The sequence below is a fragment of the Sus scrofa genome, chromosome 6, assembly GCF_054392235.1.
Source record: "Sus scrofa isolate SSC_HxYL_T2T_F1_AM1 chromosome 6, Sscrofa_HxYL_maternal_Yorkshire_Landrace_v2.0, whole genome shotgun sequence".
Classification (NCBI taxonomy): domain Eukaryota; kingdom Metazoa; phylum Chordata; class Mammalia; order Artiodactyla; family Suidae; genus Sus; species Sus scrofa.
Window position 1 is genome coordinate 36,412,097 of NC_139388.1, and position 23,135 is coordinate 36,435,231.

General features: G+C 45.8%; 1 protein-coding gene across 15 annotated transcripts in view; it reads right to left on the reverse strand.

The window, feature by feature from the left end:
- Positions 1-12,383, reverse strand: part of HEATR3 (HEAT repeat containing 3) — a 51,084-nt gene extending 38,701 nt beyond the window's left edge. For 12 of the 15 annotated variants that reach the window (XR_014805926.1, XR_014805932.1, XR_014805930.1 and 9 more), the window contains exons 1-6: positions 12,089-12,383; positions 11,769-11,941; positions 9,187-9,274; positions 8,149-8,261; positions 4,837-4,946; positions 892-1,032 (exon numbers count right to left, since the gene is read on the reverse strand). Coding sequence is in view for 3 of the 15 variants with exons in the window: in XM_021094219.2 (XP_020949878.1) it covers positions 892-1,032; positions 4,837-4,946; positions 8,149-8,261; positions 9,187-9,274; positions 11,769-11,941; positions 12,089-12,223 (760 nt within the window). In the remaining 12 variants the exon portion in view is untranslated. Of the gene's footprint in view, positions 1-891; positions 1,033-4,836; positions 4,947-7,332; positions 7,465-8,148; positions 8,262-9,186; positions 9,275-11,768; positions 11,942-12,088 lie in introns of all 15 variants that reach the window. The other 3 variants (XR_014805937.1, XM_084960333.1, XM_084960334.1) reach the window with 2 other exon arrangements.
- Between the last annotated feature and the right edge of the window lie 10,752 nt (positions 12,384-23,135).

Consider the following 23,135-nt stretch of genomic DNA (forward strand, 5'->3'; position numbering starts at 1 on the left):
TCGACATGTCATCAGGTTATTTCTTATTTGTGTATTTAGAAATTCATGGGAGAAGTGCTGGGTGAAGGTTTTATAGAAAAGAGGCCTACGGTCAACTTCCGAACTCCATGGTTTATAAATAGGCAGGGGGAGGGGGTCCTGAGAACATCATTTATCAGACAACAGTAGTTTGGTAAATTGAAAACCAATCTAGTCTCAGAAGGCTCTGAAATTATGCAAAACTGCTTGAACTGGGGGCTACTTAAATATTAGAAGTTTCAAAACAAACGTGAGCACACAAAGCCCTGATGTGATGAAATGAAAGAATGGGAGTTCTCGTCGTGGCTGAGTGGTTAACAAATCTGAATAGGAACCATGAGGTTGTAGGTTCGATTCCCGGCCTCGCTCAGTAGGTTAAGATCCGGCATTGCCATGAGCAGTGGTGAAGGTTGCAGACATGGCTCAGATCCTGTGTTGCTGTGGCTCTGGCGTAGGCTGATGGCTACAGCTCCGATTGGATACCTAGCCTGGGAACCTCCATGTGCCACAGGTGCGGCCCTATAAAGCAAAAAAAAAAAGAAAAGTAAATTTAAAAAAAAAAAATAGGAGTTCCCCTCTCAGCGCAGTGGTTAATGAATCCGACTAGGGACCATGAGGTTGCGGGTTCGATCTCTGCCCTTGCTCAGTGGGTTAAGGATCTGGCATTGCCGTGAGCTGTGGTGTAGGTGGAAGATGCAGCTGGGATCTGGCGTTGCTATGGCTCTGGTGTAGGCCGGCAGCTACAGCTCTGATTTGACCCCTAGCCTGGGAACCTCCATATGCCGAGGGAGCGGCTCAAGAAATGGCAAAAAAGACAAAAAGAAAGGAAGGAAGGAAGGAAGGAGCACACTATCGCATATGGCTACATTTTACCTGCCACCAATGTCTTTAATAGAATATATTCCGTGGAATTGACCGGAGAAAGCATTGCTGATTCCAAAACATGCAAAGCTGGGGCACTGAAAGACTTTAGTAGCTCTGGATTATCTTCAGTCACCGTCTGCAAACAATATGCTATAAAGAGAAAAATCAAACATTTAGAAACGTGAATTCTAGGAATGATTTAAACCAAAAAAACACATCTGCATTCTTTACAGCTTCTTTAGACAGAGGCAGCTTTTGCAGGAGGCACACACTTGCCCTCCAACATGTGCATGCAAAGGAGGCTTCCTAAACTATCAGAGCCATAAAAGGTCCTTTTCTCTTTTCTTTTTCTTAGAAGTTTCCTTTGGGGCTCAGTGGTACCTACGAGGACTCAGGTTCGATCCCTGGCCCCACTCCGTAGGTTAAGGATCTGGCGTTGCCGTGAGCTTCGGTGTAGGTCGCAGACGCGGCTTGGATCCTGCATTGTTATGGCTGTGGTGTAGGTCAGTGGCTACAGCTCCTATTTGACCCCTAGTCTGGGAACTTCCATATGCCACACCTCTGGCCCTAAAAAAAGAAAGAAAAATACTAATCCTTTACAGAACCATACTTTTATAGAATATAATTTAAAAGGCTCTTCACTGTCATGACAAGATAGAATTACTATAAACATCTATAAAGTTTTAGCCTCAATTGCTGTATTCACTGCAAGCCAGTAGCGAAGAGCCTGCAGACCAAACACCAGTGCACAGACAACGCTCCCAGGGTAGTTCTGTTGTCGATAAGCCCTAGGTTTGGGGATATTCTGGCTTTGACAGTCAGCATGACCTTAAAAGTTAGGGTTATCTGTGATGAAGCAATATTTAAGGAAAAATTTACTTTATATACAAATATGAAGAAGTTCCCGTTGTGGCTAGTATCCATGAGGACACAGGCTTGATACCTGGCCTTACTCAGTGGGTTAAGGATACGGCGTTGCTATTGCTATGGTGTAGGCCGGCAGCTGTAGCTCCAATTCCACCCCTAGCCTGGGAACCTCCATATGCCGCGGGAGCGGCCCAAGAAATGGCAAAAAGACAAAAATAAATAAATAAATAAATAAAGAGCAAATTAAAGGATGCATAAAATATTAACAGACATATGATTCATTTAACTCCTCTCTGGTGTTAAAAAAAGCTCATGGATTACAACTTATATATTAATCTACTTATAAACAACTGGCAGTGCATAAAAGCTTTGATAAAAGAGACCTCTGAAGTATACAAAAGAGGAAGCAAGCACAAATTTATTTTCTTTGAGATACTGTATTCCATACAAACACATTTCTTTCCAGGTATAAAAACCCCAAAACAGATTGTTTCCATTCAAATTAGTAGTCAAAATACTGCTATTGCCCTGATCTAGTTTGGTTTCCAAATACATTTATATACAAATCCATATATAAGCATATATGTACATATACATATATCCAAATGTAACTTTTTTCATTAAGAGACTAATTAAATTCACTCAGGCAAAAAGCTAAAATAAACTGTGATTGCTAACATGACAGAAATTCAAAGAAAGCTATAGTAATACATGGGATGAAATACCAGAATTTCACTTAACTTTACGTAAGCCTCGCTTTTCAAAAAAAAAGTACTTGGACATTTGTTTTAAAAATTTATGAACCTGGCTAAATGCAGAAGGGAAATACTGTTACACAAACGTAAAAATACTTTATTCAGATCCATTTTTTATAAGTTCCTTTTTAAAAAAATAGTTCTTGGGGTTCCCATTGTGGCTCAGTGGTAATGAACCCATCTAGTTTCCATGAAGACTCGGGTTTGATCCCCTGGCCCGGCTCAGTGGGTCAAGGATCTGGCATTGCCATGAGCTGTGATGCAGACTACAGATGCTGCTCGATTCTGGTGTTGCTGTGACCACGGCAGCTGCAGCTCCAATCTGACCCTTAGCCTGGGAACTTTTTAGGGCCGCTATGAGTGCAGCCCTAAAAAGACAGAAAAAAAAAAGTTTTTCAGGAAAAAAACCTAAATACATAATCAAATCTAAAAGACTTTTAAGGAGTTCCCGTCGTGGCACAGTTGTTAAGGAATCCGACTAGGAACCATGAAGTTGCGGGTTCGGTCCCTGCCCTTGCTCAGTGGGTTAACGATCCGGCGTTGCCCTGAGCTGTGGTGTAGGTTGCAGACGTGGCTCGGATCCCGCGTTGCTGTGGCTGTGGTGTAGGCCAGTGGCTACAGCTCCAATTGGACCCCTAGCCTGGGAGCCTCCATATGCCGTGGGAGCGGCCCAAGAAATAGCAGAAAAGAAAAAGAAAAAAAAAAAAAAAAAGGATCCAGGGTTGCCACTGCAGTGGCTTGGGTCACAGCTGTGGCATGAGTTCCATCCCTAGCCCTGGGAACTTTCACATGCCACGGGCGTGGCCAAATAAATAAATAAATAAAAAAAAGATTTTTTAAAAATAAAAAAAAAAAACTCTTTTGAGGCCCCAAAACAAAAGCAAAAATTTTCTTTTAAAAGCTGTGAACTTTCCTGTAATAAAGACTGTCCTCTGAGAGCAAGTCACCTACCCATTTCCTAGTTCAGCTGTGTTTAAAATCCACAAATCTCCCCTCTCCCAAAGATTCCATTTTGAGAAACTAATTTTTACATTTTTCTCAGCAGTATTTAATCCACCATTATGTTTTTCTTTTCTGTTCTTTTTTTTTTTTTTTTTGTCTTTTGTTGTTGTTGTTGCTATCTCTTGGGCTGCTTCCGCGGCATATGGAGGTTCCCAGGCTAGGGGTTGAATCGGAGCTGTAGCCACCGGCCTACACCACAGCCACAGCAACGCAGGATCCGAGCCGCGTCTGCAACCTACACCACAGCTCACGGCAACGCCGGATCCTTAACCCACTGAGCAAGGGCAGGGACCGAACCCGCGACCTCATAGTTCCTAGTCGGATTCGTTAACCACTGCGCCACGACGGGAACTCCTCTTTTCTGTTCTTAAAAGTAGCCACTAGAGCCAAGGGAAACACTGCTAAGGGGAATAAACTTGTTCTTGCCAGGAAACGTGCATAAATAAAAGGACATCTGGATGCCTACAGTTCAGATGAGTAGAAAAAAATGTTCATCCACTATTTCTCTACTTGCCCCAGAGTTCTGCTGAGCCTCCCAGCCTCTGGTTTCTATCTCCTCCCTCTGATGAGTAAGGACCCCCAATGGCTCTCGCACCCCATGTCCTGCAGGCGAGGGAGCTGAAGCTGCCAGACTTTGCTTTCCTCCTCAGGCAGGGAAGCAGGGCTACGTGAAATTCCAGTCTCTTATCTCCTCACTCAAAAAAAGCCCATGTGGAGTTCCCGCTGTGGCTCATCGGTAACAAACCCAACGAGGACCCATAAGGATGTGAGTGCCATCCCCGGCCTGGTTCAGTGGGTGAAGGATCTGGCATTGCCGTCAGCTGTGGTGTAGGTCACAGACGTGGCTAGGATCCCGCATTGCTGTGGCTGTGGTGTAGGCCGGCAGTTGTCACTCTGATTCGACGCCTAGCCTGGGAACCTCCATATGCCACAAGTGTAGCGCTAAAAACCAAAAAAAAAAAAAAAAAAAAAGTCTACATTCCAAGTAACTGTGGCTCAAAGGCCTGGAAGTTGTGGGTTGCTATTTCTCAGGAAATGGGAGATGAAAGCTTCAAGAATTAATAAAGCCTTCTAAGAATGGTAACACTCTAGACACCATATGCTCACATAATTATCTTCCTCCCTCTCAGGGTCAAGATCAAAAAAACTGTATGAATAAGTAAAGCATTAATCACAGATTTTAAATGATTCAGACTAGAACTCAGCTATGCATTTCTATACAATGAGAAAAACAAAATCACTCCTGTACAATAAACATGCAATGTTTGAATTAAAAATCTTGAATTAAGGCCACACATACTTAAGAAATCATTAGCTTTTCTTCACTTACCTACTGAAATAGCCAGGTCAACATTGGTGGAAAACCTACTTAGATACTTTAATACAATCTCCAAACACCCTTCTTTGTTGAATATAGACACTGCTCTACTATTGCATTCACTGAATTGAAGGGGAGAAAAAAAAAAGTTTTACTATTCACATTTTAACATGAAGAAATCAACCCCAAAATTTCATGACAAAACAGGTAGGCTTTATAAAAGAACCAGAGGAGTTCCTGCCGTGGCTCAGCAGGTTAAGAACCCAACTAGTGGAGTTCCCGTCATGGCTCAGTGGTTAACATATCCGACTAGGAATCATGAGGTTGCAGGTTTGATCCCTGCCCTTGCTCAGTGGGTTAAGGATCTGGCATTGCTGTGAGCTATGGTGTACGTTGCAGACGTGGCTCGGATCCCACATTGCTGTGGCTCTGGCATAGGCCAGCAGCTACAGCTCTGGTTCGACCCCTAGCCTGGGAACCTCCATATGCCACAGGAGCAGCCCAAGAAATGGCAAAAAGACAAAAAGACAAAAAAAAAAAAAAAAAAGAACCCAACTAGTATCCATGAGGATGCAGGTTCCATCCCTGGCCTTGCTCAGTGGGTTAAGGAGCCAGCGCTGCCAGTGTAGGTTGCAGATGCAGCTCAGATATGGCATTGCTGTGTCTGTAGCGTAGGCCAGGAGCTGGAGTTCCAATTTGACCCCTAGCCCAGGAACTTCCATATGCTGCAGGTGTGGCCATAAAAAGACAAAAGTAGTAATAATACTAGTTATAAAAGAAGCAAAGAGTTGGCGTCAAACACCTGCAATTTCACAGATGAAGAAACCAATGCCCATTCATATTTTCTGCACATGACCACCACTGGCTATCTGCATTTTTAATCCCATCACAGTGGCATCTTTGAGCCAATCTCTTTACCCAGCTTCCTTACAAGAGGTTGTAAAGAAGGAAGAGGTCTCACACCTTATTTACTTTAATTCCTCCTTTTGTGAATATGGAAGCCAAGACCCCAAAGGGTGAAGTGACCTGTCCAAAGGTCACACGTTTTCTCAGTGGTGAGTCCTTGAGTCCTGCCTACCTGTCTTTTCACTATATCACCATAATAATAAATTAAAGGAAGGATAAAAGGCCTCTACACTTAGCCCATGAAAAGCACAAATTTACAAGAAAATAAAATTACATTTTATTCATTCCTTCTAGGCTGCTATAATTTTGACAGAATTTGCAATCTTCCACAGAGAAACTGTTACAATAAATATTTTTGAAGTTGCACTACCTTTCAATAAAAAAATCAGAATTCATGTTACTGATGTTATTAAGGAATATAAATGCTAATGATAGGGTAAACAGAGCTAATTATAATAATTTTATCCATGTTTCCAGAGAAGAGTATTCCTCTAGACATACCACATACACATATAATTGACTAAGGGGTGACAGAGCTGACGAAATTATTACATTCCATCCTGTTGTCTAAAAATAAACTATTTTGGGAAGGAGTGGAATGGACTGGGAGTTGGGGATTAGAAAATGCAAACTATTACATTTAGAATGGATGGGCAATCCTGCTGTGTAGCACAGGGAACTATATCTGATCACTTGTGATGGAATATGATGGAGGGTAATGTGAAAAAAAAAAAAAGAATGTATATGGACGGCATTCCCGTCGCGGCGCAGCGGAAATCATCCCACCAGGAACCATGAGGCTGCAGGTTCGATCCCTGGCCTTGATCAGTGGGTTAAGGAGCCGGCATTGCCGTGAGCTGTGGTATAGGCCTGCAACTGTAGTTCCAATTAGACCCCTAGCCTGGGAACTTCCATGTGCCACGGGTGTAGCCCTAAAAAGACAAAAAGACAAAAAAAAAAAAAAAAAAGAATGTATATGGATGTAAAGCTGGATCACTTTGCTGTGCAGCAGAAATTGACAGAACACAGTAAATCAACTACCAAAAAAAAAAAAAAAAAAAAGAATGGATGGACAATGAGGTCCTGCTGTCCAGCACAGGGAACTGGGTCCACTCTCCTGGGACAGAACATGACAGGGGAATGATATGAGAAAAAGAATGTATATATGTATGACTGGGTCACTTTGCTGTACAGCAGAAACTGGCACAAGATTGTAAATCAACTATACTTTATATATGTGTGTGTGTGTAAAAGGAAAAAAAAAGAAAAAAAAAAGATAAACTATTTTCTGTCTATTCCATCTAATTCCTGCAGCACAGCTAAGAGCCTCTCTTCAAGAAGCCGAGGAAAGTCAGGTACAGTAGGGAAAATAAAGCAGGTATGTGTTAGAGTAATTTAATATATACACGTGTAAATTCAATTTAAAACATATACTATGAAACAAAAATGTTAAGAGCTACAGTAACCGGAAATGATACAGATAGGGCTCTCGGGCACTCAGAAAGAGAGATCACTGTGGAGTTCACTTTTTTAGGCTCTTTTCAAACAAAAACACTTTTTGAAAAATTTCCAAGTTAAAGTTATCTGAAAAACAGCACTCACTAGTTTGCTCCAATGCCACTTCCTCAAATCTGATCTCTCCAGTGTTCCCGGTGGAATGCATCCACTAGGTTAAAACAAAATCATAGCAAGTTTGGATGCTGTGTAGGCAGCTTTCCAGGGTCCAACTTAACCCTGCATGGTAAGAAAAATCTGTGCTTTGGGGTCAGAAATAATAACCCTCCAGTCTGAAAATTAGGAATGCAACAAAGTCTTGCGAGAAATGTGGGACAATAAAACAGGGTAGTTAAAAACAAAACCAAAAATAAATCCCAGTGTGTTTCTAGCCATTTCCATTCCTAAACGCAAGTCCACTCTACCCTCCCCCGACCCCAATCCCACCCTCAGTGCAACAATGTTGGAGGGTGTGGAGGGGCCAAAGGAGCTCTTCTCAGGTATCTACTTTCCTGTCAAATAGCACCTGCAGGGGGGAGGAGTAAAGCACCTGCCCAGGCCTGCGGTCCATGCCTCATTCCAGATGCCAGACCAAAGCGCTGACTACACTGGAGCCTGGCAGACATTAAGACAACTGCTGCTTAAGGCGCATGGGGCAGTGGGGGCGGGGGAGGGCCATGATTCCTCTTATTTTTGTCAGTAGCAATGACTGGGGAAAAGGGCTGTAAAGCAACAAAAGATGCAGTGATGCTACGCGGAAAAGGCACGGCTGATCTTAGGTCCCTTGACGAGACCTCCTACCAAGCATTAACATGGCAGATTTACAGGCCTACCAAGGAGAACAGAGATTCCTCTGCGGTTTAACAGCGAGTAGCAGCCCGCGTAAGCGCTGCAGCAGGAGGCTGTGTTTGGAGAGCATCTTACCATATATTCCATAGCACGTTTACGGCCTCGTTGGCTATGTTTTCGATAGAATTTCTGTTCTGATCTTTTTTTTCCTGTGGAGACATCTCATTTGAATCCAGTCCAGTACTACACTGTAACCAAATACCATGGTTAGCACCCTGGTTCAAAACAGTAATTAAACAGAAAGGCTCAGGGCAGTAAAGAATCACAAGAACTAACCATTAAAAATGACAGTGGTGGGAGCTCCCATTGTGGCTCAGGGGTAACGAACCAGACTAGCATCCAGAGGATGGGGAATGGATCCCTGGACCTGCTCAGAGGGTTAAGGATCTGGCTTTGCCGTGAACTGTGGTGCATGTCCTAGACATGGCTTGGATCTGGCATTGCTGTGGCTGTGGTGTAGGCCAGGAGCTGCAGCTCCAATTCCACCCCTAGCCTGGGAACTTCCATATGCCGCGGGTACGGCCTTAAAATTAAAATTTAAAAAAAAAAAAAAAAAAAAAAGGAAAAAGTTAAAGGAGTCAGTCCATAGTTTTGGGATGGCCTTTTCCAAGAAGCATATAAATAAAAGTATTGGGGACAAACTAGAGACTAGTATCGACAGTGAGAGATCATCAGTGTTTGCAGGAGAAGAAATAAAATTCCCTTAGAATGTTTTGAGGGAAGACAAAACAACTAACACCAAAGTACTTAAAAAAACAAAAAAAAAAATAGGAGTTCCCATCGTGGCGCAGTGGTTAACGAATCCGACTAAGAGCCATGAGGTTACGAGTTCGATCCCTGGCCTTGCCCAATGGGTTGGGGATCCAGTGTTGCCGTGAGCTGTGGTGTGTGGGTCACAGACGAGGCTCGGATCCCGTATTGCTGTGGCTGTGGTGTTGGCCCGTGGCTACAGCTCCGACTGGACCCCTAGCCTGGGAACCTCCATATGCCGCGGGAGCGGCTCAAGAAAAGGCAAAGAGACAAAAAACAAACAAATAAATAAATAAATAAACAAAATACAAACTCCTACTGTCTGAGTGTGTACACTACAAGCTACCCAAGAGCACGGCCTACCTCTTTCAGCAGCGCGACCAGCGGAGTCATGATATCTTTGGTCACCATGTCGTCACAAACTTCAAAACCACCACAAGCACTGAGATTTCTACACAAAAAGTTTAAAATAAGTTTTCCTGTCAGATCCCATGTCACAGAACATATTAAACACTCAAATGTATTTCTATTTCTAACCATATGTAAGGCATCCTGGATGACATCACTTGTGATTTCTTTTTCTCCTTTCTGCTTCTTTAGGGCTGCACCCACCGCATATGGAGGTTCCAGGCTAGGAGTTGAATCGGTGCTGTAGCTGCCGGCCTGCACCACATTCACAGAAATGCCAGATCCGAGCCTTATCTGCGACCTACACCACAGCTCACGGCAACGCCAGATCCTTAACCCACTGAGCAAGGCCAGGGATCGAACCCGTGTCCTCATGGATACCAGTCGGGTTTGTTAACCACTGAGCCACGACGGGAACTCCGCCACTTGTGATTTAAGAGGCTGCAGAACCAATTCACACATCTCCACCTGTTCTGATCCTTGCTCTACATGCTGTAAACGGATGACTGTATCTTGTAACCTAGTTCTCAGGACTGAGACAGGACTCAGGGAAAGGGAAGACTTTTGTCTATTTAATGAGAATCAATCACTGCCTGATCTCATATGAAGGGAACCCTTTTTGGAATCAAGATTTCAACGGTAAAGAACGTATGACTGGGTCACTTCGCTGTACAGCAGAAATTAACAGAACACCGTAAATCAACTAGACTTTAATGAAGAAAAAAAAAACTTAAAGGGCAGCAAGTGTGAGGCTGCCGAGAATGACATTCCCTGAAGCAATCTTCACCAAATTTAATTTTAACTGGACAGACACTACTTGCCATCTGAGTGCAGAGCCCTGTGCTATGCACTGAGGATATGGGATGAGGAGAAATGAGAAGATACGTCACCACCTTCCAGGAGCTCCCAGTGCTTGGGGATAGAGGGCAGGCAGGGGAAGTGTATGGCCTTCCACACTTTGTTTGTTTCCTCCATCAAGTGGGGAATCCTGGCGCATGATCCAGACCTCATCTTTTTTTTCTTTCTTTTTTTTTTTTTAGCCACACCGGCAGCACACACAAGTTCCCAGACCAGTGAGCCACAGCAGTGACAATGCTGGATACTTAAACTGCTGAGCCACCAGGAAACTGCCCCCCCGCCAAGTCACATCTTAAACATCACACCCTTAGGGTTTTCTTCCCTGAACCCCGGTGATACCTTCCCATAGCATCTTTTGACCTGTGTGGTTATTTGCAATAATGCCTGCCTCTCTCAATACTGTAAGATCCATAAAGGACAGAAATTAGATGTCTTGGTCACTCTCATGTGCCCACAGCCTAGCCCACTGCCTGGTGCACAGGAGGCACTCAATATATACTTGCTAAATCAACAAATGAAACAATTTAAACAGAGAGCTATGACAACTACAAGCATTAACTTTACTCTTGCCCCCTCTACAGTCCATTCTCTGCACAGCTAACAGAGTGGGCTTTTGAAAAGGTAAATAAATCATGTCATTTCTGCTTAGACTAGGTCCTTTCACTCTACACCAGGAGGTCCAGCCTCAACTTCTTATAATCCCTGCCCCCTACGCTACTTGGCCACACAACCTTCCCACACAACCTTCCCATTCTTTTTTTTTTAGGGCCTCACCCACGGCATATGGAGCTTCCCAGGCTAGGGGTTGAATCGGAGCTATAGCTGCTGGCCTACACCACAGCCACAGCAACACGGGATCCAAGTTGCATCTGTGCATACCACAGCTCACAGCAATGCCAGATCCTTAACCCACTGAGTGAGGCCAGGGATTGAACCTGTAACCTCATGTCCTAGCTGGATTTGTCTCTGCTGTGCCACGATGGGAACTCCTACAGCCTTCCCATTCTTTAACCATGCCAAGCCCTCTGCTGTTGCTGTTCCCTCTGTCAGGAATACTCTTTGCCTTGTTAGTTCACGTCTGGCTCTAGCATCTGTCAGCTCTCAGATCACAAATGTCATCTAGAAGTTACCCAATCTAAGGTAACTTCCCACAGCCAACTCATCAATCTCTTGGTGTCTCCACAGCACTTTTTACGATGTAGTATTTCTACCTGTCTCCATATCAACATGGGTTCTGTGAAGGCAGGGATATTGGCTGGCTTGTTCAATGTCCTTCGTGCTCAACCCCCCTCCCCCGCCGCCCCACGCCTAGAACACCTGGCACATATACTGGAAGAGTTCATTAAACCTCAGGACTCCATGGAGGGTTCCTGGAGACGGTACAACGTGCGCTAGACCTTCGGGAGAGGATGCTTGGCAGGTGGCCACTGCAGGTGAAGCAGCCAGATGGACAGATGGAATGTGTGAGGTCCGAGGGACACGGGGTCCCTTGGAGTCCGAGTTCAAATCCCTCCTCTGCAAACAGGAGAGCCTGGGCAGTTCTTGGCCCTCCCGAGCTGCCGCAGACAGTGCACTGAGGTTGAAACCGATCAGCGACGGTGCGTGGCCCTCAGGAAGCGCCGACTGGACGCTGTGCCGTCCAGATCCGAGTCACCACCCTGGACCCCCTCCCGGCTCACCTCAGCGCGCCGGCAGCCGTCTCCCTTACCGCCAGGCTGGGGTCAAGCAGCAGCGGCCCGACGCGGCGCACGGCGTCCCGTCGAGCCAGGCCGGGGAGCGCCGGCCGCTGCTGCACCAGCCGGGCCAGCCCGGCGCAGGCGCACTCGCGGACCTCAGCGCTCGGGTGCTGGAGCTGCGGGACAGAGCGAGTGTCAGAAGGAGAGCAGAGCGCACGCGCGGAGCCGCCGCTGCAAGGACTCGAAGCACTGATGCGGGGCTCCGCGGGAGGCCGGCCCCTCCCCAGGCCTTCCCCGCGGTGCCCCGCGAGCCCACGCCTCACCTTTTCTAGCAGCTCTGCTGCCGGCCCGTCGTCCTCCTCGGGCTCAACCCCGTTCGCCGCCGCCGCCTCGGCCTGACAGTCGCCTGTAGGGGAGAACTGAGGGCGCTTGAAGCGCTTCGTCCGGCTCTTGCCCATGGCGAAGTGCGCTGGCGGGGAAGACCGAGAGAGGAGGGCGATACCAAGACGGTGGAGGCTGCAGAGCTGGCAGCAGGGTCTTGTAGCCTAGGGTGCTACGTGTCACCGTTCAGCTGGGCCCGAAGACCGCCGAGCCCACATGGTGAAACAATGCGCCTGCGCACGGCTGTCGGGGACTGGGCTGGCGTGGGGAGTGCGCAGGCGTAGAAGGGACGGTGGGCGGGGCCATACCTTGCCGAAGGGTAGGTCCTACGGGCTTTAAGGGAAAGGTTGAATTTCAATGGCAGACTTCAGCTCCCACCAGCAAGAGATGTTTATCAAGTCAAAACCTTATTTCCATACTAATCAAATGCGATTAAGGATACCTAACTTGCAAGGTTATTGCGAGGCTTAAGAAAATATTATGTGGAAGTTCCTGTCGTGGCGCAGCGGAAACGAATCCGACTAGGAACCATGAGGTTTCGGGTTTGATCTCTGGCCTCGCTCAGTGGGTTAAGGATCCCGCGTTGCGGTGAGCTGTGGTGTAGATCAAAGATGCAGCTTGGATTTGGCGTTTCTGTGGCTGTGGTTTAGGCCAGCGGCTACAGCTATGATTCGACCCCTAGCCTGAGAACCTCCGTATGCCGTAGGTGCGGCCCTAAAAGGACAAAACACAAAAAAAACTAAATAAATAAAAAAAGAAAATATTATGTGAAGCACTTAACTCCAAGTCTAATGTATGTAGTAGCTGCTCAAAAAATATAACACTAGATAGAGAGTTCGCTCAGTGGCTCAGCGGTAACGAACCCGACTAGTATCCTTGATGAGGCAGCTTCCATCCCTGGCCTTGCTCGGTGGGTCAGTGATCCAGCATTGCCCTGACCTATGGTGTAGGGAGCAGACGCAACTCGGACCCCACGTTGCTGTGGCTGTGGCTGTGGCATAGGCCAGGGCAGCTGGGGCTCCAAATAGACCCCTAGCCCGGGATTATATATATATAAACCATTACAGAGTTCCCAGTTGTGGCTCTGCGGGTAATGAAGCCAGCTAGTATCCATGAGGACCTATTTCGATCCCCCACCAGCTCAGTGGGTTAAAGGATTTGGCATTGCCATGAGCTGTGGTGTAGGGCACAGACTTGGATCTGGCATGGCTATGGCATAGTCCAACAGCTGTAGCTCCAATTCCACCCCTAGCCTGGGAACTTCCATATGCTGTGGTGAGGCCTTAAAATACATATATATATAATATGTATATTATATATATCATTTTATTTTTGCCTAACACAGCTCCTGCCATAGACAAGGTGCATATTTGATAAGATGGACTTGCCAAGAAGTTGCTTAATCTTACTGCCTCAGTTTGCTCATCACTGAAATGAGGATACCAATAATATGTACCTAATGGAGTAATTCTTTTTTTTTTTTTAGAGCCACACCCAGGGCATATGGAGGTTCCCAGGCTAGGAGTCGAATCCGAGCTACAGCTGCAGACCTACGCCACAACCACAGCAATGCAAGATCCGAGCCACGCCTGCAAACTACACCATAGCTCATGGCAACGCCAGATCTTTAACCCACCAAGGGAGGCCAGGGATTGAACCTGAAATCTCATGGTTCCTAGTTGGATTCATTTCCGCTACGCCACAGCAGGAACTCCTCCCCTTTCACATTTTTTGTGGAGTGATATTCCTAAAGCACATTCTGATCAATATTCATTGAAAGACTCTGAGAATCTCAGGTTAAGGATCCGGCGTTGCTGTGAGCTCTGGTGTAGGTTGCAGAGGCGGCTCGGATCCCGCGTTGCTATGGCTGTGGCTTAGGCCAATGGCTACAGGTCTGATTTGACCCCTAACCTGGGAATCTCCATATGCCGCAGGAGCGGCCCTAGAAATGGCAAAAAAAAAAAAAAAGGCCTCCGACAGTCTCATGTAGGTGCATGAGTGAGCCATGTGGAATCAGGCTCAGACCCTGTGTGGCCATAGCACCCTGCCACCTGCTTCCAGCACCTCACCTCTGGCCCAGGAGCTTCCTGGGGCTCCGCCTATAGCTCAGCAAGCTTCCACATGCCCCCTGGCATGAATCATTTCCATTTTCCTGGAACGCAGCTTCAGGTTCCCTTCCAGTTCCTCTGAATGTTAGAGACTCATTGTGGGGTAGGAGACAAAAACCCAAAAGACGACTGTCCTGTGGGGCCGGGCCTGTTATCCTCATGCTTCCTCCTGGCCCAGCAGATACTCCGTGCTCAGCCTTCCATGTGCTCCTTGTGCCCTGTAACTCTCTCTTACAAGCATCTATGAATTGTCATCGAAAGTCCACAGGTGTCCTACTGCCCTCCCCCAGCCTGAGAAGTCCTTGGAAGGCAGTGATCAGTGCCAGTCTCTATATGACCAGTGCCTGGCCCCCAGTGGAGTAAAAGTGCTGGAGATGTCCACTCCTTCTTCGTGGTTGCTGTCCTCAGCTCAGCTCACCCTACATAAAGTGGCTTAACAGTCATGAGGCAAGGACCGTAGCTGCTGAGAAGTCATCCCTAGACAGACACCAGGCCTTCCATTCCAGATCTGCTCTAATGAACTGTATGATCAAGGCACTCTTTTCTAGACCGCAATTTCTCTATTTACAAAGAAGCCTTTTTATGGCTAAAAAGCAACATGGATGGACCTAGAAATTATCATGCTAAGTGAAGTCAGCCATGCAACGAATGAGACACCAACCTCAAATGCTTTCACTGATGTGTGGAACCTGAGAAAAGGACAGACTGAACTTCTTTGCAGAACAGATGCTGACTCACACACACTGAAAAACTTATGGTCTCAGGAGGAGACAATTTGGGGGGTGGGGAGATGTGCTTGGGCTGTGGGATGGAAATCCTGTGAAATTGGATTGTGATGATCATTATACAACTAGAGATGTGATAAATTCATGTGAGTAATAAAAAAAATAAAAAAATTAAAATTAAAAAAAGAAGCCTTTTTATGTTTCTTTGAAATACCAGAGACTTTTTTTTTTTTGGCAGCAAGTTCATTTGAAAAAAGCCATGCCTAATTAAATAGAAAGATCACCAGTATCAGTGCTAAAATGAAAAACCCTCTACCTCTCCTTCTTCTTACTGTTTTCTTTCTTTCTTTCTCCTCCTTCCTTCCTTCCTTCCTTCTTTTCTTTCTTCCTTCCTTTCTTTCTTTCTTTCTTTCTTTCTTTCTTTCTTTCTTTCTTTCTTTCTTTCTTTCTTCCTTCCTTCCTTCCTTCCTTCCTTCCTTCTTTTCTTTCTTTCTTTCTTTCTTTCCCACACTCACAGCATGTGGAAATTCCTGGGCCAGGGATACAGCCAGTGCCACAGCAGTGACAATACCAGATCCTTAACTGTGAGGCCACCAGGGAACTCCCAACAGGCTTTTTACTTTTATTTTCGTTTATTTATTTATTTACTTATTTATTTATTTGTCTTTTGTCTTTTCAGGACTGAACCCGGAGCATATGGAGGTTCCCAGGCTAGGGGTCACATTGGAGCTGTGGCTGCTGGCCTATGCCACAGCCACAGCAATGTGGGATCTGAGCCACATCTGTGACCCACACCACAGCTTACAGCAATGCTGGATCCTTAACCCACTGAGCAAGGCCAGGGATAGAACCTGCATCCTCATGGATACTAGTCAGGTTCATTAACCACTGAGCCATGACGGGAACTCCTATTTTTATTTTTTTATTTATTTTTAGGGCCATGCCTGGGGCATATGGAGGTTCCCAGGCTAGGGGTTGAATTGGAGCTACAGCTGCCGGCTTATGCCACAGCCACAGCAATGCCAAATCCCAGCCAAGTCAGTGACCTGCACCATAGGTCAAAGCAATGCTGGATCCTTAACCCACTGAGCAAGGCCAGGATGGAACCCGAATCCTCAGGAATATTAGTTGGGTTCATTCCCACTGAAACACAACAGGAACTCCCAGAGGCTTTTTAAATACCAAAAAATCTGCTGAGTATTTCAAGAAAGGACATCGAAGGAAAACTGGATGTTGAGTGCCTCGTGAGCAGGTGTCAGAGACTGGAATAGGCATTCTTGCCACTGATCTTACTTGGTCCTCAAAACTTTCATGAGCTATATGTTACTGTCGTGTCATTGCTGACAGCCACCCCCAGAAAGTCATTGCAAAGGGGCTGCTGCTCATCAGATTCCACTGTCTTCATTGAATAAGTATCTCCTGGAGTTCCCGTCGTGGCGCAGTCGTTAACGAATCCGACTAGGAACCATGAGGTCGCGGGTTCGGTCCCTGCCCTTGCTCAGTGGGTTAACAATCCGGTGTTGCCGTGATCTGTGGTGTAGGTTGCAGACGCGGCTCGGATCCCGCGTTGCTGTGGCTCTGGCGTAGGCCGGTGGCTACAGCTCCAATTCGACCCCTAGCCTGGGAACCTCCATATGCAGGGGGAGCAGCCCAAGAAATAGCAAAAAGACAAAAAAAAAAAAAGTATCTCCTGTTGAGTGTTTACTGTGTCAAGTACTAAGACTCCTTCCTGATGTCATGGAGTTATACTCTAGCCTTGGAGCTCTGTGCTCCTTTAACAAAGTTACTGCAGAAGCCTACTGTTAAGAAAAAGTATCCCAAACTGGGAGATACAAGGATGACTGTATATTTTTTCAATGTCACATTGGCCCAATGCCTAACAGACCCATCAAAGCTTTCCTTCTCGAGGCAGTGCTGTCCAATAGAATTTTCTACAATGATGAAAGTGTTCTCTGTCTGACCTGTCTGGCTATTGAGCATTTGCAGATCGAGGAAGTCCGTTTCCAATTTTAATTCCTTTTGGGGAGGGGGGACGAACACGCGGCATATGGAGGTTCTCAGGCTAGGGGTCAAATTGGATCTATAGCTGCCAGCTTATGCCAGAGCTACAGCAACGCCAGATCGGAGCCGTGACTGTGACCTACACCACAGTTCACAGCAACGCTGGATCCTTAACCCACTGAGCGAGGCCAGGAATCGAACCTACAATCTCATGGTTCCTAGTCAGAGTCTTTCCGCTGTGCCACGACGGGAACTCCTCCTTTTTTTTTTTTTTTTAAGATATAAATTGTACTTTATTTTTTCCCACAAATAATTATTGATATGTCATGTATAGCACTGGGACTTCAGGTTAGACAAACAAAAACCTATACAATCCAGTAACTTTCGTGGGCAATTTTAATTGATTTTAAGTTAAATGGTCCAAACCTACGGCAGGGTTTTTTGTTTGTTTGTTTTTTTCCTGCGGCATGTGGAAGTTCACAATCTAGGGGCCAAATAGGAGCTATAGCCACTGGCCTACAGATCCAAGCCGCATCTGCAACCCACACCACGACTCACCAAAACGCCAGATCCTTAACCCACTGATTGAGGCCAGGGATCGAATCTGTGTCCTCATGGATGCTAGTCAGATTCATTTCCACTGAGCCACGACGGGAACTCCCATAGCAGGGGTTCTAAACAGAGTGGTACTTTGCCCCTCAGAGGACATTTAGCAATGTCTGGAGACATTTTGGTTGCTCTAACTGTGCAACCTCTCATGGGTAGAGGTTGGCACAAATGACATTTGGACCTGGATAATTCTTTGCTGGCTTGAGGACTGTCCAGTACATTGTATAATGGGTAGTAGCAACTTGACCTCTACCCACTAGATGCCAGTAGCAATCCCCAGTTCTGACAACCAAGTATGTCTTTAGCCATACTTTTTTTTTTTTTTTCCTTTTTTGGCCCTTTATTTGACGGGAACTTCAAAGAAATTATAATTTTCAAAATAAACCCAATTAATACCGCAGTTTGGGGGAGTTCCCATCATGGCTCAGAGGAAATGAATCTGACTAGGAACCATGAGGATGTAGGTTCGATCCCTGCCCTTGCTTAGTGGGTGAAGGATCCGGCATTGCTATGAGCTGTGGTCACAGACACGGCTCAGCTCTGGTGGTGTAGGCCGCAGCTGCAGCTCCGATTCCGCCCCTAGCCTGGGAACTTCCATATGCCTCAGGTGTGGCCCTAAAAAACCTTACCCACTGAGCAACGCCAGGGATCAAACCCGCAGCCTCGTGGTTACTAGTCCGATTCCATTCCACTCCGCCACAACAGGAACTCCCCATCTGGTCTTAACTGAGCTTGTCAAGACTAGCTTTGGGTTGTTTAAAAGATTACTGTATTATAGTACATGTTTTAATTGTTTTAACTGATCAATGGGATGATATCACTTCAGTTTTTTATAAGTATCTGTGATTACATGTTTTTGCTTTTATATTGCCTTCCATGCCAGATCAAAATCAGGATTTAGGAGTTCCTGGCAGCAGCCAGCCTACACCACAGCCGCAGCAATCTGGGATCCATGCCTCGTCTGAGAACTATACCACAGCTTGAAGCAATGCTGGATCCTTAACCCACTGAGGGAGGCCAGGGATCGAACCCACATCCCCATGGATATGAGTCAGATTCATTTCTGCTGCACCAATATGGAACTCCTGTTTTGTTTTTAAGAAAGCTAATACCTAGTGGTCTTGCCTAAAATGAATTGTATCAATTTTGGATAGAGATAGATGATAGACAGACAGACAGAAATATATATTTCTTTTTAGGGTCAGACCTGCAGCAAATGGAAGTTCCCAGGCTAGGGAACTGCAGCTACCAGCCTACTCCACAGTCCCAGCAACTTGGGATCCGATCCTCATCTGCAAGCTATATACCACAGCTCCTTTAACCCACTAGCAAGGCCAGGGATCAAACCTGCATCCTCTTGGTTTTGAGTAGTCAGGCTTGTTACTGCTGAGTCACAGTGAGAACTCGGCATATCAGTTTTGTGTTGTAGGATACTCCTATCTCTGCCCTCAAAAACTATTGGCTGCTTTGTTGCCTGTTTCCCAAAATAAACACTGTGAAATACCTAGATTAGAACAAATCACTTTGGGAGTTCCCATTGTGACTCAGTGGTTAACAAATCCAACCAGGAACCATGAGGCTGCGGGTTCAATCCGTGGCCTTGCTCAGTGAGTTAACAATCAAGTGTTGCCATGAGCTATGGTGAAGGTTGCAGACTCGGCTCGGATCCCGCCAGCAGCTACAGCTCCGATTCACCCCTAGCCTGGGAACCTCCATATGCTCGGGTACAGCCTTGGAAAAGGCAAACAAACAAACAAAGAAAACAAATCACTTCTACTAGATGGGATTTAATCCTAATACAGATTGCCCTAAATCCCATCTAACTCACCCCAATTTCTTTTTTTTTAAGTTGCACCTGAAGAATATGTATAAGTTCCAGAGATGCAGCTGCTGGTCTTCACCACAGACTTGGCAACTCGGGAGCTGACTGCATCTGCAACCTATGCTGCAGCTTGGGGCAACTCAGGATCCTCAACCCACTGAGGGAGGCCAGGGATCAAACCCGCATCCTCACAGACGCTATGTCGGGTTTTTAACCTTTTGAGCCACAATGGGAACTCCTCACCCAACCTTTGGAAAGCAACAAACCTTAAATCGTTTTGATCCAAACAGAGATGAGAGAACATTTTAAGCCCACAGAGTCTGTTGTTCCATTTCCTTGCCCAAACTCGTATTGTTAGTCTTTCTCATCTTAGTTCTTTCAGTGGGTGTATAGCTGCTGGAAGTCTCAAATGTCGCCGATGGGAATGTAACATGGGGCGACTGGTACAGAAAACAATTTGATAGTTTCTCGTAAAATTATTTGCACTCACTCCATGGCCCAGCAATTCCATTCCAGGATGTCCGAGAAAAATGACTACATCCCCACTGACCGATGCATGAATATTTGCAGCTCTATTAACAACAGCCCCAAACTGGAAACAACCCGAATGTCCATCAACAGGTAAATGGAGAAACAAAAAAGCAACAAGGAGTTCCCGTCGTGGCGCAGTGGTTAATGAATCCAACTAGGAACCATGAGGTTGAGCGTTCAATCCCTGGCCTGCCTCAGTGGGTTAACGATCCGGCATTGCCGTGAGCTGTGGTGTAGGTTGCAGACGCAGCTCGGATCCTGCGTTGCTGTGGCTCTGGTGTAGGCCGGTGGCTACAGCTCCGATTCAACCCCTAGCCTGGGAACCTCCATGTGCCGCAGGTGCGGCCCAAGAAATGGCAAAAAGACAAAAAAAAAAAAAAAAAATAAAGCAACAAAAGGAGTGCATTACAGATACATATATTAATATAGATAAAAATCTCAAAACCATATTGAACAAAAGAAACCAGACAAAAGAGTTATTGTACTGTATGATTATACTATGATTTCACTTAAACACAACTTTAGAAATCACAAATCTAATTTAGAGTGATAAAGCCAGACAACAGTTTGCAGAGCCAGGGGTTGGGGATGGGAACTCGGAAATGGTGCAAGGGAATCCTTTGGGGTGACTGAAGTGTTCTGAGTCTTGAATGCTACACTTACCAAAATTCACCAAACAGCACCATTAAAAACAGTATTTTAACAGAACACTGTAAACCAACCATAATGGAAAAAATAAAAATCATTTTAAAAAACAAAAATAATAAAAACTGTGCTTCATAATGTTATTTTATATAAATCAACCTCAATAAAGTTGAGTTTTTAAAAAGCCTACAGAACCTGTTTGTTTTGATCAGTTTCCCAGATTCCCTGGTAATTATAATGGGTTCCATTGCATGTGAGGTAACATCCCCATGTTTTATTTATTTATTTTTATTTTTTTAACCAAATGAATTTATTACATTTATAGTTGTACATATCATCATCACAATCCAATTTTATAGGACTTCCATCCCACCACCCCAGCGCATCCTCCCCACCCCCCAACATCCCCATGTTTTAGAGATGAGAGAACTAAGGCACAGAGAAGTTAAGCTGCTTACCTAAGAGCACATGATTTGTAAATGTCAAAGATGGGATTGTCCCTACCCAGTCAGATTTGAGTTAGCTTTTTTTCTTCTCTTTATGGCAGCACCTAGGACATATGGAATGGGGCCAGGGATCAAGTCTGCATCTTTTTTTTTTTTTTGTCTTTTTGTCTTTTGTTGTTGTTGTTGCTATTTCTTGGCTGCTCCCGCGGCATATGGAGGTTCCCAGGCTAGGGGTTGAATCGGAGCTGTAGCCACCGGCCTACGCCAGAGCCACAGCAACGCGGGATCCGAGCCGCGTCTGCAACCTACACCACAGCTCACGGCAACGCCGGATCGTTAACCCACTGAGCAAGGGCAGGGACCGAACCCGAGACCTCATGGTTCCTAATCGGATTCGTTAACCACTGCGCCACGACGGGAACTCCCAAGTCTGCGTCTTTGTGGATACGCGTCAGGTTCCTTAAGAGTAAGCCACAATGGAAGCTCCTTGAGTTAGCATGTGATAGCTGCAACACACTCTTTGCTACTGAGATTTGTTGCTATTGACTGAAGAGCTGGCACAGTGAAGAAATCAAAGTTTTAATGGGTAATATGAGATAAAGGAACAAAGAAAATGAAGAGCATTGCAAGGGCTCCCAAATTAGGCAGCATATTCTCTCCATCAGTTTGCTATTGCTTTCTTATTTGTCAGTTTCATACATTATTTCTTAGCTTCTTACCCTGGTGGGTAAAGACTTAGTGCTCCTGTAAGCTATTCCCCATTTCTTCTTCATCCAACAAAACTGTACCACAATTATTAAATCAACAATCAGGAGTTCTCGTCGTGGCGCAGTGGTTAACGAATCCGACTAGGAACCATGAGGTTGTGGGTTCTATCCCTGGCCTTGCTCAGTGGGTTAACGATCCGGCGTTGCCGTGAGCTGTGGTGTAGGTTGCAGACGCGGCTCGGATCCCGCTTTTGCTGTGGCTCTGGCGTAGGCCGGCAGCTACAGCTCTGATTAGACCCCTAGCCTGGGAACCTTCATATGCCGCAGGAGTGGCCCAAGAAATGGCAAAAAGACAAAAAAAAAAAAAAAAAATCAGTGTCAAATTACTAGGACAATGCAAACATTCCTCTCTGCTAAACTTCTAAGACATCCACTGAAACCTCTTTTTTGTTTTCTTCCTCTTTTATGGGTATACTATTTTATTAAATTTATTTATTTTTGTCTTTTTAGGGCCACACCAGTGGCACATGGAGGTTCCCAAGCTAGAGGTCTAATCGGAGCTGTTGCTGCCAGCCTACACCAGAGCCACAGCAACACCAGATCCGAGCAGGGTCTGCGACCTACACCACAGCTCACGGCAACACTGGATCCTTAACCCACTGAGGTGGCCAGGAATCAAACCTGCCACCTGATGGTTCCTATTCGGATTAGTTTCCACTGCACCATGGTGGGAACTCCTGTTCAGATATTTTTAAATAAGATAAATGGACGGACAGCTTTAAGAGTGCAGTGTGTTAAACACTGCATAATATGTATCAACAACGAGAAAATCTAGCAGGTGGTATAACTGTATGCCTTTACATACAAGAATAGCATCAAGCTCGGCAATTGGAGGAAATACCTGTTCGGGACTGAACAAAGGTCCTTGGTTGCTGACAGAATCTCCCCTTGACTTCAGACTTGAGACAAACCAGGGAGTCTGTCAGTATGCAAAAAGCACTGACTTCAGGACAAGCAGTAACAGGATAGATTGGCAGGAGCCCATTCAGATTGTAGGGGACGGTCTGAAGTGAGTGGGTCTGGCTAGAGGCTGGAAAATGCTGCAGCTCAAGTCCAGGATCTGCAGATTAGAGCAGATCCTGGTTGAATGGTTGATGCACTCTTCTAAAATTGTTTTGGAGTTTCCGTCATGGCTCAGTAGTTAATGAATCCGACAAGGAACCATGAGGTTGCGGGTTCGATCTCTGGCCTCGCAGTGGGTTAAGGATCCGGCATTGCCGTGAGCTGTGGTGTAGGTCACAGATGCGGCTCAGATCCCATGTTGCTGTGGCTGTGGTGTAGGTAGCAGACATGGTTTGGATCCTGCGTTGCTGCGGCTGTGGTGTAAGCCGGCAG